The following is a 17,019-nucleotide window of genomic DNA, read 5'->3' on the forward strand; positions in this document are numbered from 1 at the left end:
ATGCAACCCCAATCGTCCCTTGAGCCCATTCTCCTTAAAATATATCCCAACCGACCAAATCTCATCGACGTTGACGCTGGCATTCCAGGCCAGATCTCACCGACGCCGACGTCAACAACCCTCCCCATCACTCAGAAATTACTCCCCTCTTCCTCCCGACAAAAACTGACCTCACCCCACCCCCGTTAGCCTCCCCAATCGTCAGTAAAAGCCGGTTGTTGCCGTTGCCAGTTTTGTTCGATTTCCGATCGATTTACTCACCGAAAATCAACACCGTCACCACCATTACATTCACCGGCAGTTTCTCTTCAAAAACCCCAACATCCCGGCCGAAAATTGTTCGCCGATCATCCCCCCAAATCTTAGGGTTTTGGGTGAATAAGAAACACATAAACCCGACCCGTTGAAGCTTCCAAGTCTCGGTTAAACCGGCCGGGCCGGGTTTTAAAACAATGACAAAAACACCTTCCTAAGTTTGTTAATTTAGCTAAACATCGTTATAATAAAACATTAAAAATTAATAAAAATACCCCCATCCACCCATTAAATGTCGGCAATCGACCACCATCGCCAGAGGGTGGTCGACAGTCGTCGAATAGCGCATGATCAGTTTGATCTAGCTGGTCATGCGTTGATATGACATTTTTCAGCCAGATCCACTGTGGATCTGGTCAAAAAATGCTAGATCTATGGCCAAATTTGGCCATTGATTGGGCCATTGATTGTCACGTTTGGTCATCAACGACGATCAGAGATATGACTGTCGTTGACAACCAGCTACGGCCAAAGATCTGGCCGTCAACAACCGGATCTTTGGCCGTGGATCTAACCGAAAAAAGCTAGATCGGCGTACTACCAGCCAGATCCAGCTGGTAGTGCACATTAAGCGAAATTTTGGCCACCTTCTGACGGTGGTGGCCGAAATTAGGCAAATGTGGGTGGGGATATTTTTGTCAATTTCTTAACTTTTTTGGGGGGTGTTTAGTTAAATTAACAAATCTAAGGAATTTAAAATAGTTGAATAAAATAGAATAGGATTTTCAAAATAGGGAAACAAATGTGTATTTTGGGTAGGATAGGGAAACAAACGCACCCTATGAACACTGTTTTAAAACCTGGTCCGACCGGTTGAACCGGTTCAATCAGGACCTGGAGCCTTCACTGGGTCAGGTTTCAAATTTTCCTATTCATTCAAAACTCTAGAAATTAGGACATCAATCCGTAAACAATTGAAAGTTGAAATGTTAAGGCTTTTGAAGAGAAATTGTCAGTGAGTGCAATGGTGGCAACAACGTTGATTTTCTGTGAATGAATTGATCAAAAATCACAAAACAATTTCGTTGGAAAAATATCACCATCGTCGACGATTGGGGAGGCTAACGGGGGAGGGGTGAGATGAGTTTTGGTCAAGAGGTTAAGGGGAGTGTTTTCCTAGTGATGGGGAGTGTGGTTGTGGCCATAAACAAGCCCTATTTGCCGATGTTAACAATGCTGTTTGGTGTGTTTTTATAAGATTTCAAACCTATAAAGACTTACAGTAGTTTTTATGAGTATTTTTTTGTTTTTTTTTTTTTTTTTTTGTTAGATTTCAAACCTTTAACACCTGTTTGACCTACCGATCAACTTGGGACCCAACCACTTTACCAAGTTTCACCTCGAGTTAGGTTTTAAGACATTGGTTATTAATTCCTCGTTCCATAATCTTTTATTTTTAGTAACTCAAAACACAACGGATCAAGAATTAAGATGATTAATTTTAATGTGTTACCTTAGTGCATCTTTCAAAGGAGGAATATAGCTGTTTAAACACGATACCTGCATCGAAGAACATTGCACAAGCACAACTGCAACTTCCCAGCCACAATTTTCATCTCACCAAATCAAATGTTGTTAGTGAATATCATGTTAAAGAGAATGCTACCGCCTAACTCTTAACTAGATCAGATATTTGTTCATTTCTATTGCAAAAAACATATAACCAATGGCATCGGAATATAAACATAATATAAATGCAGAATGTTAAAGTAATTGGTTCACTGCAAAAACATGACATGTAAATCTAATGTTTCACTCTCACCGTGGGGGCTCGTACACCAATAAATTCGCTATCTGCATGACAGTACAAATAATACCTAAACTGGTCTCAATAATCTTACAGCTGTTGATTGTGGAATGAAACAATCGTCTTGTGCTCATTTACATGCTGTGATATATATATACATTGACAATCTAGAACCCATTTACAAGGCTTTTTCTGGTTTAACATCAATGAGAGTAGGAGCTTGCCTCAGTGCTATACATTGAGTACTCACTCAGGCTGTAGTTGGCTCTTTCTTCATCCCACTTCATTATCTCCCTTGCATACTTCAGAGTAGCATCAACATTATTGGGCTCTAATCCCTTCACCATTGAAACATACAATCTCCTGCCTGTGAGAGACGCATAAAGCCTCTTGAACTTAACAGCAATATAGTGGAAAGCCAACTGCCCCGGTGTGGGGTTATTATTGATGCTGTTTCTATTGCTACTGCTGCGGTGATGGCTGATGACCGGATGAAAATCATCAAACCAATCACACTGATGCAAAGGTACCCGTTCGATTTTTTCCTCAAACAGATCAAATTTGTTTAATATCAAAAGGAACTCCATCTGATCGAAGGTTGGATGGGTAACAATACTTTCAAAGAATTTCCTGCTCAGTATCATCTTGTTAGTGAGAGATCCATTCCCATCAACAGAGAATTGATCATAGTCGCTCAAGGCTACACAGAAAATGACCATTCCAACATCTTCAAACATCTCTAACCACTTGCAGTTTTCTCCAAGACCTCTGGCCTGTACTCTAATTAGTTGGTACCTGATAACCAACACCAGAAAAAAGAATCTTAATGATAATGAAAAACATAATTTATATAATAATAAAAAAAGGCAGTAGAGGACAAAATTAACATCAAAATGTCCACAAAAGATGAATTTGAAGGTTGTATATCTGAATCATCATTCAATTTGTGCTGGAAACTGAGACTAGATCACCAAAAGTTACCAAGGTGCTACAGCCTGGCGGGCCCTAGACAAAAATATTGGTGGCTGAATTTTTTTTTTTTTTTTTTTTTTTTTTGCCTGCAGGATATTAAGCAATGGCACCTACCTAAGCAAAGAATCATTCTGATCAACACCCTCACTGTTCTCATCAGAAGCTGAGGGAAATGAGAAGTCCACACAAGAAAGCCCATTCGATGAAGTAACACCCTCAGCATATAGGATATCCAAATCTGATGGTTCATAGTCTGTTCTCAATATATCAATAACCTGAAGAGTGAAAGAGTATATTAGAAACAGTAACAACAGTAATCATAGTTACTATCCTGAACAAAGTAAAAGAAAAACAAGTATCTTTGCCATGTAACCAAGATGCTGGTTGAGATTCATTGAGAACCTGACAGATGGTAAACGTACCATATAATACATACCAGCTTGAGCTTGACATATTGACAACTTTTGAACCTTAATTACATCTTTCTGAGCTCAAAGTTTATCAGTCACATACAAAATTAGCCCAAAATGATAAACTACCATCTTTCCTTTAAGTTAACATCACTTTAAGCAACAAACTTATTTCCACAAAAAAACCTTCTTGGTATTCCTTGCAGACTAAACAAATCTGGTGTAAAATTTAAGTACAACCACTTTTCATCCAATCATCTATAGAAGGTTCCTAAGAGCTGACATTCACAATAAAAAGAATAATAACTAATTGCTGCAAAACTAATCAAAATGATCTCTTCTGCATCAGTTTACTGTTTATCATAATTACAATTACTGAAATCTAAAGGCAGATATATCAATTAAACACATGACTTCTGCGATGACTTGAAATCTTATTAACTAAATCATCTAAGCTTCAATACAAGTTCTGTAAAGCAACTTTCTTTTCTTTCTTTCTTTCTTTCATTCATTTTTTTTTTTGGGACAAGACTGTAGAGCAATTAAGAACTCAATTTAAATGTTTGAAAAGGGAAACAAGGGTCTCTTCTACAAACTGAGTTTCATTTGTCTAAAGCTCACAACGAAGTTGACTTAATTGATACTATTCAGTCAGGATTCAATACAACATAACTTGTATCTATATTCATAGTTGCCTACTAACAAACTGAAAGTCCAGAAAAGTTGTCGGCATGTCTATTCATAGCAGGGTCAACTTCTTTCTTTTTTAGTTTTTAGTCCCACCAACCCAGTGCAAGTAAGATTATAATTAGAACCTCTGGTAGAGTACAAAGCACCTCACTGGCTTCTTATTTTCTTTTTCTAATTTAAAATAAGACCAAAAGAAAGAAAACCCCTGTTTCTTCTTGCAGTCTCATTGAAGATCTTCAGCCAGATCTTAAGAGTTCTTTTGCTTGCTGCAACAAGAAATTTTGTAAGTCCAAGGTCGTTCCAATTTTTCCCTTTCAATGCCTAGGTTATCATGTACTATTAACATTCATGCCAAATGGCCAGACAACCAATCATGTGGAAGGCAGTGTCGGTGTATTTTACAAGATCCGACAGCATCTTCAAATCACAATTATTATCTCTTATTTTACATGCTTTACACTTCTAAATTTGCCAGTGACCATAGACTATAGGAAAATAAATCTTCATGCCAATACAATAAATTTAAGCAATTTAAGCATGAGTGTTCATAATTTAACAAATTTAACAGAGCATAGGAATATCAAGCAAGATTGTACCCGCTCTAGAAAATAACTAGCAACACTAGGTAGCATTTCCAATTCATTTTTCCGTTTGTAAGTGGCCTGAATGGCTGCATCCTTCCACAGCTCTTCAACCAATGGTGCATATTCACGATTAGCAGCTGGAAAAATGGCTTCCAAATTGCCCGACACCATAGTCTTCAAAAGCCAATCAGAAAATGCTTTAAGCCTTGGGCCAATAGCATAGATTGTTTTGCCATCAGAACTCTCTACCAAACCAGAAAAACTCAACTCAGACCCATAGAAAGTAAGCTCAATATATTAACAACTATACAGCCATGCTGAATGTAGCCCCTGACATGGTCGGAAGTTAATAATTTAAACAATACTATCCTACCTGATAATTATGTAACAAGACACTTGATGGGCATATATATATATGTATGCATGTATTCAATAAACATGAAGTCAAAGAGAAGAGAGAAGAAGACAACCAATAATATTCTTACCAATGGGGTTGGTTTCGTCTGAAGATTGTTTCTTCCTCCTTTCACTCAAAACTTCATCCTCGAAACGCTCGCGACCTTCAAGAAGTATACCAAGATAGCCATACACATTGCTCTGGATCTTTATCTTGATATTCTCACGCTCATCCTCCAAAAATGGTACGGCTTTATAAAGAATTTTGGCCTGAATAATTTGAGATAGTAAATGTGTTAAAGATTATCAGAAATTAACATGTAATATGTCAACGAATACTTTATAGACATCAAAGAAAATGGCAGAATCAAAACATTTTGGTTCAGAGGTCCACCTAGACTACGGTGCACGGAAAAACAAGTTTCAATTATTGGCCCTTTCCAATTTGCACATAAAATCATATATGACTGTTATGGTTGTGCAACTATCAAGTAAACTCAAAAAAATCCATTAATTCCAACCACCAGGGATTAGACAGAAATCATTATTTACAATTTCACTGGGCTTGTCAAAATCAATTCTTTTAAGAAAACTGATAAAGAGAACTTTAAAATCCCCACGGAAAACAAGAGTAGACATTCACATCACAGTATACCAAACTTCCTGCAAACATGTTATGATTATCACAGTACCCACAAACATTACTTTATCACTATGGCATAATGCTCAATTTTTTTGGGGAGGCCTGCTATAGCTCTTCTCTCATTAGCAATATGTAATTCAAGAAAACCAGCTTCGTCAATCCATTTAAGTTTATTGTCAAAACAAGACAGGGAAGTCAACATAGATAAGGATATGACACTCATCTAAAGCCGTATTAGATTAAAAGGAGGGATATCCCACAGAAAAAAAATAAAAAATTGCAATCACAATGAATTTAGAAACTAAAGTTCCCCATTAAGAAGTACCTGCTTAAATATCGTACTTGTCCCAGATCCATTATATCCAACTAAAAGCAATTTCTGAAGTGTTCTCTGTTCAATATAATCAGGAACAGATCTGCTAATCTGACTGCTCAGTTGTTCTCCACCAAGATTTGAAGATTTCGAAGGAACAGGCAGAGACAAGACAGCAGAAACAAGCTTTGTCCTGGCCTGAGAAGAAATGTAACAGCAAAAACGCGTAACCAATGTGAAGAAACAAATTGACAAAACACAATGACGAATATAAAATTTTGACACAAACCATACCTTGCCCCAAATATACCCTTTAGTATTCTTCTGTCCCTCCTCTTGATATGATCCATCCTCGTTCACCCAAAAGTGTGGATTTCCAGCACATTGAACTCCTGCCAACTGTGACATTCAACAAAAAAGGTTCGTTAACATTCCTGGAAATTGATTTTGAGGGGGGAAAAAAAGAATAAAACAATTACATGTCGATAAAATTCAACCTGCAACATCCTTAATTCTACTTTTGTAATCTCTCGACCATTGATGAAAACTTGTGTGTTTCCATTGCTAGCATTTGGTTTGATTGGACCACCAACATTCAGATGGGGACTGATTATCTTCGACGGTTTCAGTCCTTCCTGCAGAATTTAGAAGAATAATCAATATCCAAAAAGATTTCTTAACTTTCTAGAAATGAAATGTCTTAAATATACCATATTCACCTTTCCCCAGAGACCGGATACTTTATCGTACCAATAGTTTCCAGGTTTTAGTTTCTTTGGCGGGTTTGGACACGTCTGCAATATAACCAACTCCTCATGACAAAGAGGTTTTCCATTCACACAAACATACCCCGGAGGCAACTGATTAACCTCACACAACTTCTCAGTCTTCATTATTTGTCTAACTTCCAACTCATTAAGTAACCGCTTAAGCATTCTAGAACATTTCCCCAAATTTCCTCGCTTAGCCTCATCAATAGGAAATCCAATGCATGTAACACACTTCCTTCCTTCCGGCATTGACCCCATTGCCCTAAGCACACAGTTACTACAATATTTTGCATCACAAACAATACAAATCTCTTTCTCTGTAAAGCGGTTCCCCTTAAAACACCTATAACACGAGCCTTTCTTCCCTTTTGTTTCAGGTTCTCTCTTAACTCTCTGCAGGATCCTCGGTTCATCCTGACTAAATTCTTGACCAATATCATCATCCTCATCCTCATCATCAGAAGTAATATCACGAAAAGTAACAACCGGCCCTCTTCTACCATCACCATTATAACGAAGATCCTCATCATTATTATTTCTATTAAAGTAATCTCCAGTCTTAAGGGATGAAACCCGTGAAGAAGGATAATCCATACTCAAGACAGACTCGTTTGACTCCCAATCAGGCTGATTAAATTCGTCATTAGAGTCTGAACTTTCTTTCCCACAGCTAGATTTTCCCAATCTCCCTGAACAGTCCCTTGATTTCTCAAAACTATCAGAAAATTCAATGATTCCAGAATGCAAATTTTCATTACTTCGATTAAACGCATTTGAACTATTAACTAAATCACCAGACACAAAATTTGAAAACTCTAACGCGCCCGAGCTACTCAACTCACCGGACAATACGCAGTTGATATTATCAGTTGCTCTCTCAATAACAGACGTGGGAGACACAGTTGTTTCAGATTTTAGTTCAGTCTCTTTAGAAACACAGCAATCGCGAGAATCAACAACCGAATTAGGTTTGAGCTCTTTAGAGAAATTCTTACTCAACTTATCGGCCGATACTATCGGCTGCACGACCGGAAGCGCCAACTTATCGGAGAGAGACACTTGCTTAACGACGGCGGCCACTGGTATTTTCTGGACGTTAATCGGGACAGCCCGTGGAATATTGTATGGTAGCGGCGGTCCTTCGTATTCCGTGGCGAAAGAGTACTGGATCCCATCTTCAGGCAAAGCACCCTGCGGTGACATTCTTTCTCCGGTTCAGACAATCTTTCTTTTCTAATTTTTTAATAGAAATATCCCTCAAAGCTCATATTGAATTTGAAGGGGTTTGACAGGTATTATTTTGGTGACCAAGAATTAGAATAAAGTAAGAGAAAGATGGAAAATGAAAGAAAGCGAAATAATATAGAAGAAGGGAGTGTTTGGAGTTGGAGAGGGGCAGGGGGTGTGGGTGTGGGTGTGGGAAAAATTAAAAATGACAGTAAAAGGAAAAGGAAAACCAGCAGCATCTGTAGCTGTAGCTATAGCTGTAGAGCTGTGCTTAGGAGTGGGGAATCTGAAGTTTTTTTATTTTTATTTATTAAATATTAAAATAAAAAATTAGTTAATTGCAGGTGGGGTCCACGGAACTTTTGTCTTTTACATCGTGTTGTTGGTATCTCTAGAGGCGATTGAGTGGGTTTAACAAAAGGTATTCAAAGGGCCACTCCGGGCTGTATAGTTTCCGGATTTGGGTCTTCTTGCCTTCGACTTCACTTTTCGAATTTGAAGGCGATAAGATAACACTTTGGACTTTGGGTTGGGATGAGTTTCAACTTTTAGGGGTTTTGGTTATAGGTAATAAAAGAATATTAAGGTTATACCATCTTATATTATTTGATTATTATGTTTAATTATTAAATAATATAAGATTTCAGTAATGTTACATTATCAATAGTTGTTATTATTAGTAATATTGAATATAATTTGTTTACCTCCATTTTCTTAGATATTGTAAGATTACCTTGATAATCTTATTTTTGTTACAGTTACATCATTTATTAATAAAAATTTTAGACAATAATACCCCTGTTTTAAAATAAATTTACATTAATATATCATTTCAATTTTACCCTTGTTTAATTAAGTTTTTTGACAATAATGTCATTATATTTAAAATAAATTACAGACCACCACCGTTGACAGCGGGCCAACCACCACGGACCACCTCCGAAAAGTCACCAGAGTACTTAAAAATGACGGAGATTCGCTGGGAGGCTCTGAGAGGCTTCGATATGGTTGTTTCTGCCATCTTGATGGCCGAAAACGGCCATATCAGGCCAGATCTATTTTATCTAGAATAGATCTGGCCGTTAACGGTAACAGTCAAATCTCGCCCAGATCTGGCCGATAATGGCCAAGGATTTGGTCAAAAAAGGTCATATCGGAGCCTCGTGGTCACAGGGAGCTACTCACGGCGACTTTCGGTTGTGGGTTGCTGTGGCGGTAGGGGTTGGGGGTGATTTTGTCATAAATTAAAGTTTTATATAAGTGGGGTGTTTTAGCTAAATTTGAAATATTGAGGGTTAAAAGAAATTATTTAAAAATTAATAATAAAAATAATATTATATTAATATTTAAAAAGAAGGCAATTTAGTCATTTAAATAACATACTTACCAATTTATTTCCCTTAACCAAACATATTAATATAACATACCCACTAACTAACAAAACACATTTTCTTAACAATTCCTAGTAATCTTTAAGGTAATATAAGATTACAGTAATCCAATATTCCCTGAACCAAACTCACCCTTAAACTTATAGCTCAATGGCTATACCTAGTTTCCGTGTAGGTAAGGAATCATGATCTCTTTTTTATGATTACCCTATTCTCATGCCTGAAGTTAAAAGGAGTATGAGTATTTGGTCGGTTTACGTGTACCTCAATAACTATCTATCTGATAAGAGTTCATTAGTTATCTCTATTAACATTCAAGAGTTTCTATCTAACCATTCGAACACTTCAAAATTGGTAAAATTGGTCTGTTGAAAGCACTATGTTGATTATTTTGTAGAGAGCTTGGATGTGTACATCAGTAGTTGAAAAGAAAGAAAAAACCAAGAAATGTTTCATTAGACACCAACTTCAATGCGTGATTTTCGATTTCATCATCTGGGTCATCAAAATCTTTCCAATCTCACTCATTATGTTGGAAAAATGGCCTAATAGAAAGTTAGTAATGGGCCACACCACCACAAGGATCCATCTATACCCACAAAAGTTTCAAGTTCACTGGCCCAAGTTTAGGCCTTTCACTCAAATTTAAAATGTTTAAATTATGAAGAATCTTTCAGATTTGCTTTAACTTTTAGGCGGATAAGAGATTTCAATTCAATTTTTATCCCACATCACTCTTTTTCTATAACTTTATTTTAACAAATTTTTTTTTTTTTTTTTTTTATAATGACTTTACTTGATTTATATAATTATTTATTAATGCCATGATTAAGAAAGGTTACCATCTTTCATTTATTATTATTATTTTTTTTTAATAATCGGGATGCCTGGACTAACATGCGTCTCCCTCAACTAATATTCGGAGGTCTAGCATTGAATATCCTACAAACCCAATGTTTTAAATTAAATCAAATGTGATAGCTGACTTAAGGTTCGAACCCAAAAAGTCAATAAAAAGGGCAAAAAACGGAAAAGTTACCATATTAATGTTCTTCAGTTTCCACATTCTGTGACAGTCATAGGTCGTTCCCGTGCTTTAATATTTTCTAATACCATTTTATGAAGGTTCCATTCTATTGCCTCAGATATTGTCCAATCCAATTAAAGTATTTTTTTTTCCCATGCGTTTGTTTACTTAATATTCTTTATGGAGTTATTTTTCCAGTCGAAGCATAGTACTTGTATATAACTTTCTTGAAAAGGTTTGAAAATCAAGTTAAAGACTTATAATTGCAGGTTTGTTAAAGCTTCTAATACACAGCTAAAATTTCACATGCATGAATCAAATCAATGCCAAACTTTGTTTGCCTTGAAGTTGCTTCATGTAATGTCTAAGTCAAACTACTGCTATTGCTTCTTTGAAAAGAAAATTTCACAACTTCAGCCATATATATATATATATCTTCATTGTCACTACTGTTGCAGGACCACATTATATATATATCTATGTGAAGAAGAAGCAGATGCATGCGTTGTTCTAAATATAAATAAGCATACGAAAATTTGCATTTTTTTCAAGGTGGTGCGTTTAATTCATTTAACTCCTGATTTTCTTTTAAGTGTCGGTGTATAATAATTACTGGTGGAGGACCTGGAGGCTCCTTCATTCATTCTTTGATATCAAGTAATTAACTACTCTTACAGGTTGCTTTTCTCCATTATGGTCGGTTCTCGGCTAACTTTTATTCCTTCTTTTTATAAATTTTCATTTTTTTATTATGTTTACCTCTTGTATAAATCAAACCCATGCTGAACGTAACCACCGTTTTGGTTCAATTTTCTTCTTTTTCCTAACATAAACAAAGTCAATTGGATTATTTATTCTGCAGAAGATAGTGGCTAGCTACCTGCATTTTTTTGTTTTTTTTTCTTCTTTTTCCACTCACATGTCAACTTCAAACCACATAAATTTAATAGAATTGATTATGGCCAGTTGATTTAAGATAATAAATTACTTCCTTCCATTTTCTTGTTATCCTTCTGATTGTCAAGCAAACTGGACCAAAATTTTTGGTTCTCTCTGTCTTCCTCTTTGACTCTTGTAGCCATGCTGAGCTCATAGTATCATCCAAAAGTCCAAAACACATAATCTGTAAATAGATATGATCAACAATAATGCATACAAAATTATGAAGAAACTGTTTCTTGCACCTAAAAGGCAGAATGCAAAAGATTTTTTTTCTAAGCTCACGATGGAGAAGACTTTTGTTTAACGACAAATAGGTCTATTCCCACCATCTATTTAACAAACTTCTTACTCTTAAGGAGTCTTATTCCAACTCATTCCAGACTTTTAAAAGCAAGGGAAACTTGCATGGATAATCTTCATGGTGATACTTTCTGAACTTTTATGCCGTCTAAGATTGTCTAAAAGGAAATTCAATTAACATTATTGTTCATTATATAGAATAAATTAATATTAGTACTTGAATCATATATATAATCCGATGGTTGATCATACTCCTTAGATTATGATTCGAGGTTATTTATTAATCTGATAACAATACCTACCAGTAACGTAGGTCAATGGCTTACAACATTCTTATTACTTATCCTTATTTAATTGTAGAATTATTGTTAAATTGTTGTCTGAGGTGTGATCTCTATAAATTATTTTAACGATCTTCAATCTGAATCCAACTCATTGATGAGTTTTGAAAGTACGGGAAATACAATAACTAATACTAATTAGACATTGGTCGAGTAGTTCGTTAGAGACATGAACGTATCTATTTAAGAGGTTTCGAGTTCGAGTCTCTTTTTTATTGCTAATAGAGGTAGCTTCTTGAGTTTTTACCCGGCTTATTCAAGTACCAGATGATTAGTTGTGGTGCACGTAAACTGATTTAAACACCTTCAGTAATATATTTATATATTAGAAATTTAGAATTTTCAACACCAGTAAGAAAATATAATCTTTTTGGTGATTCTGTGTTAATCTCTTTTGTGGAATAAAATTCTCCGAAAATTAAAGTGTGACAAATTTTTTATAATTGCTTTTTCTGTGGCGGTGGAAGACATGCACAAATTGAAGTCAAGAAATGGAAAAGAAGTAGGCAATTTCGTTAAGGTTTATGTGTTCAAACTGATCAAATTACTTGCCCTAATTAAATAATTGCTTGCACCATCTGCGGTTCATCATATGCACATTCAACAACAATCAATTTCTTGAAAAATCTATATACGATAAGAAGTTTGGATTCACAACTCAAAGTCCACCAATTAAACAACATTTAAACATAGTTATTGTATCTCCTCAAATTTATATACTTTACATGAGTTGTAATAAAACAAATTTACTGAGTTGAACGCTTGCCTCTAGTTACTTTTTCTAGCTTATTCTCCCCTGGGGAGTGAAGCTAGGAGCACAATGCAACGAGGTGGGTGCAGTACCACCACCATGCTCATCTGGTAAATATTGTCGTATATGACTCTGCTGTGCCATTGGCGGTGCTTGCTCCGATACTCGCCACATCTTCACTGACTTGTCCAGGCTGCCGCTGTATAAAATCCACCGCTTTTCACCAGAAATGGATCCCTCCTCTTTCTCCACTGCTAAACATTTGACAGGTCCACTATGGCCTGTTAACATCGATAAACACATGTGTTCCTTGTCCTTTCTCTTCCACAGGCATATTCCCATATCGGCTGATCCACTAACCACAAGATTTCCGGCTGTGACCAAGCAAAGAATCGCCAATTTATGGCCTCTCAAAACACCACCATGAGAGAGATGCATTTCACGTTCCCAGAAATTAACTAACCCGTCTGATGACCCGCAGTAAAAAGCTTTCGCATCTGGACTAAGAGCCAATGCTGTAACTGCACAGTCTTGCTTCAATAGAGTCTGCGAAAAGAAGTGTTTCGTTCCTTTCCCTTGCATTTCCCTTCTCCAGACCTTGACTGTGCCATCAGCTGATCCTGTAAACACTAAACCATCAAATCCCGCTACAATGGAATTGACAGCATCATCATGCGCCACAATGGATTCTAAACACTTATAATCCGAGGTTCTCCAGACTTTGAACGTTTTGTCCCAAGAAGCCGAGTAAAGAAGCTTTTTGTCTTCACTCAAACTAAGAGAAGCTATTGCATCAATGTGCTTAATCCATAGAGCATTACGATGGCGTCTAACTTCCACATAACTGCTTGGCTTCAGGGAATTCTTGATATAATCCTTCAAGGTTGGTAAAGTCCCAACACGCTTGTGAACACTAGCATCTTTAGAAGAAACCTTCCAAACTCTAATCTTCCCATCTTGATGACCTGTAAAGATCTTCTCACCAGCAATAACGATTGCTTTAACCAGCCCACTGTTGGATTTAAACCCAGAAAACTCCCTCTGGCTCTTCCAAACCCTAATATTTTTGCTATCAGAGCCTGTATACAAGAGATCACCAGAGGCCGCTAGTGAGTATATATGACCCTCTTCGCGTACTAATGATCCTATCAGTACATTTGGCGAGAAACTATTACCAGGAGCAGACGAAGCCTCGTGATGAGCGGACCATGGAGACTTCGAATACGGAGAAGATGTCTCATGATACGGAGAACTATCTAAACCAAATGGAGATGAATTGTTGTTGACTTGTTGCGTCATGAAATCATCCTCTATAGGGTCTGAATTACTCAGCCTTCCAAATTTCTGGCCATGGAAGCTGTTTTGTTCTGAAAATACACGCCCAGCTCTTGACCCTCCTTTCATTGCATTCATCTTCTTATTATCAAATACAACAAACACAATTTGGTGTGCAGAAACAACAAATAAATTAAAAAGAAGAAGAAGATCAGTGTGTAATATTTTATAAAGAATAAAGAGGAAAACCAGATGTGAAGGTAACCGAAAGCTTCAATAATAAAATGAAAGGAAAAGAAGTATAAACAGAAAGAGAGAGATAGAGTTTAAGAGGTATAAAATCTCCGTAATGGAAATGAATAAATTAATAATAGCAAATTACAAGATGACCAATACTATTTGGTTCTACAATCAAATCCCGTTGGAGACAGGTAAAAGAATTTTGTTTCCCTATGGTTATTTTGATACATCCAATCAGATCTTGCCACGTTGACTTAGAGTTTTGATCAAATGGAATCCGGGAAAAGAGGGTTAGGTGGCAGTAGGAAATCGAGAAAGACCATGAACAGAGATGATGATGCGTCGTAGATTGTTAGTTAGGTCGTTTTCTGGTCCTGAAATGGAGGAAGCGGAAATTGTACGATTGTAGTTTGCGGGTACTGAAATAGGAAATAGTAGGACTTTCTTTGTTAATCAAAGCAAATATTGACTTTTGACTTGGTCTGTGGCCAATAGCGTACTTTGTTCTTTTCGGTTAGAGTAAACGACATATTCTGGTTTCATAGGAACAGTGTTATGAATTTTTAGGATTTAGAAGGTGCAATTACCATAATGCCCTTAACCTAAATTAATAAATTATATTTTAACCCCTAAATTAGTAGAATTATAACTTACCATTTTATTTTTAAATTATATCAAAAACACCCTCAGTCACTATACACCCTCACCGAAAATAGCCCGATCTGGGCTGTTTCCGATGACGTCGAACCCTCTGGTCACCTCCATCAGCTTCCCCGTAGTCCGTAGTCCATCGTCCAAAACCTCTCTGGTTCCCGACTCATTTGCCCCTCTAATCGCCGATACCGTTAGACTTAGGGTTTCGGTGTTCTTCACCGGATTCAGGTCGATTTCGGCAATGAAAATCCAATTGGACACCACCAATGCAACCACCGTCCCCAAATCTATAAAACTCCTATGTCCCCAACAACTGTTTCGTCATCATTCATCGGCCGAGAGTTCGTGTTCATCGACCATTTTTCATTGCCGTGGCTAGAGATCGGCAAGTGATGAGGGGTTGTGAATGGTATGGTTTTGTAGAGGGGAGGATGGGGGTTCAAATGGTGGTGACAAGGGTGATTTTGGGTGGAAGAATCGCCAGAAAAGAGCGAAAACTCGAGAACGATGGCTACTAACGTGCGCGGGAAGACTGTTAGAGGCAGTGGTCTACTAACGTGCGCCGCCCATGTAAAATGACCATTTACCCCTTTACCATTACATCAAACATTTTTTCGTCACTTTAAGGGTGGGAATCTGGAATAAATAGAACCATGGTACTAACTTGCGATTTCGTCCAAACCTTGGGTGGAATATGTCGTTTACTCTTTCTGTTAAGAAGATGCTGGCAAGGTGCCATGCAATGATGCAAATTTTAGTAATTTCCTTTTATTGTATTATAATTAGCCTGTATTAATTAAGGGAAGCCCCGGTTCTTGGCTGGTCATTGACTCGGCCCTGCCTTAATACACAATAATCCTTTATATCCTAAATTTATCTAATTATATCTTAATTTTGGGTAAATTTTGGATCATTAACATTTCTCGTATATATACTTTAAATCTATAGATTTGAAAAGTACATTTTAACTTGAGTTTTAAACAAGGACATTTCTCCTAAAAAAACACAATCAGTGATTAAAAAACAAAAATATCCTTTCATCTTACACGTCATCTAAAATAATTACGTTTCATACTTCATACTTAGAAACTGCATTTTGATCCATATATTCTAAACTTTACACTACTCACGTTATAGATTTGACATTTTTTTTTTTCACTTGATTATTGCTTCGTTTAATATACTTTGAGGTTTTTTTTTTTTTTTTTTTTTTTTTTTTTTTTTTAATATTGAAAGTTTTTATAGTAATTAATAGATTTTTTTTTTTTAAATTTTGGCTATTAAATTATTTCAATTAAAGATATATATTGTGAGATGTATCTCATGTTATTTTTTTTTAATGATTTATATTAATATTTACAGTAAGTTTATTTTAAAATATTTATGATCTAATAAATATTAATTTTAATTTGAAGATTTTTTTTTTTTTTTGTTTGTGTGAAAATAAGGGCCTATTGATATAGAAATTAATTACAGTTGTTTGTTTTTTAAAACAAAGAATACAACAAATTTTATGAAAATGTGTTTGATAAAAATGAGTATAATTGTTTTCAAAAAGAGTTTTCGAATACAATATTAAAAACTAGTTTAAAATTAAAAAAACGATTAAATGGTTTTCAACAGCTTTTAATTTGAAAATAGTTTTTAAATTTTATATTTAACACATTTTCAAATATTGAAAATATTAAGATACAACTCAAAATTTTGAATCATATTTTAATTAAAAATTTTTTTTTTTTGAATCACAAATCAAACAGGTCTTTTGAAAAATTCCACTATTTGGGAATCATTAGGTGAGGAGTATCAATTTTAGAATCTATGGGTCAAAGTGTTACGAATCTAAATATGTGTATCATAGATTAAAGTGAGAAGGAAGAAGGGTAATTTTAAGGAACTACCCTTCTTTTAGGAGGAATTTTAACTTGTTGAAACAATCAAAGGTAAGAGTTGTCACTTTTTCAAACCCATGTGTTACATTTTAATTTATCCAAACCTTCAAATTCATATTTATATAAAAAAAATATTAGTTTT

At 35.8% G+C, this 17,019-nt stretch overlaps 2 protein-coding genes across 2 annotated transcripts; both read right to left on the reverse strand.

Moving 5' to 3' along the window:
- Positions 1 to 1,975: 1,975 nt before the first annotated feature.
- LOC116120633 (extra-large guanine nucleotide-binding protein 1-like) lies at positions 1,976 to 8,230 on the reverse strand. Its single transcript, XM_031406595.1, has 8 exons — positions 6,790 to 8,230; positions 6,568 to 6,705; positions 6,365 to 6,469; positions 6,083 to 6,268; positions 5,204 to 5,384; positions 4,731 to 4,963; positions 3,149 to 3,309; positions 1,976 to 2,857 (listed from the first exon to the last, which is right to left on the reverse strand). The coding sequence occupies exons 1-8, from the start codon at positions 8,041 to 8,043 to the stop codon at positions 2,266 to 2,268; spliced, it is 2,850 nt and encodes a 949-aa protein (XP_031262455.1). The 5' UTR covers positions 8,044 to 8,230; the 3' UTR covers positions 1,976 to 2,265.
- A 4,549-nt stretch (positions 8,231 to 12,779) lies between these two features.
- On the reverse strand, positions 12,780 to 14,223 carry LOC116120686 (protein JINGUBANG-like). Its single transcript, XM_031406658.1, has one exon. The coding sequence runs from the start codon at positions 14,221 to 14,223 to the stop codon at positions 12,850 to 12,852; it is 1,374 nt and encodes a 457-aa protein (XP_031262518.1). The 3' UTR covers positions 12,780 to 12,849.
- Positions 14,224 to 17,019: the final 2,796 nt, after the last annotated feature.

Source organism: Pistacia vera, unplaced genomic scaffold, assembly GCF_008641045.1.
Source record: "Pistacia vera cultivar Batoury unplaced genomic scaffold, PisVer_v2 Contig940, whole genome shotgun sequence".
Lineage (NCBI taxonomy): Eukaryota > Viridiplantae > Streptophyta > Magnoliopsida > Sapindales > Anacardiaceae > Pistacia > Pistacia vera.

Bases quoted from the DNA above. Each gene is read 5' to 3' on its own strand.
- LOC116120633 (XM_031406595.1), bottom strand. From the start codon at position 8,043: ATGTCACCGCAGGGTGCTTTGCCTGAAGATGGGATCCAGTACTCTTTC. The intron at 6,470-6,567 runs GTTGAATTTTAT...TGAATGTCACAG, and splicing joins TAGAATTAAGGATGTTGCAG to TTGGCAGGAGTTCAATGTGC. The intron at 5,385-6,082 runs GTACTTCTTAAT...CAAATTATTCAG, and splicing joins CAAGTACGATATTTAAGCAG to GCCAAAATTCTTTATAAAGC.
- LOC116120686 (XM_031406658.1), bottom strand. From the start codon at position 14,223: ATGAAAGGAGGGTCAAGAGCTGGGCGTGTATTTTCAGAACAAAACAGC.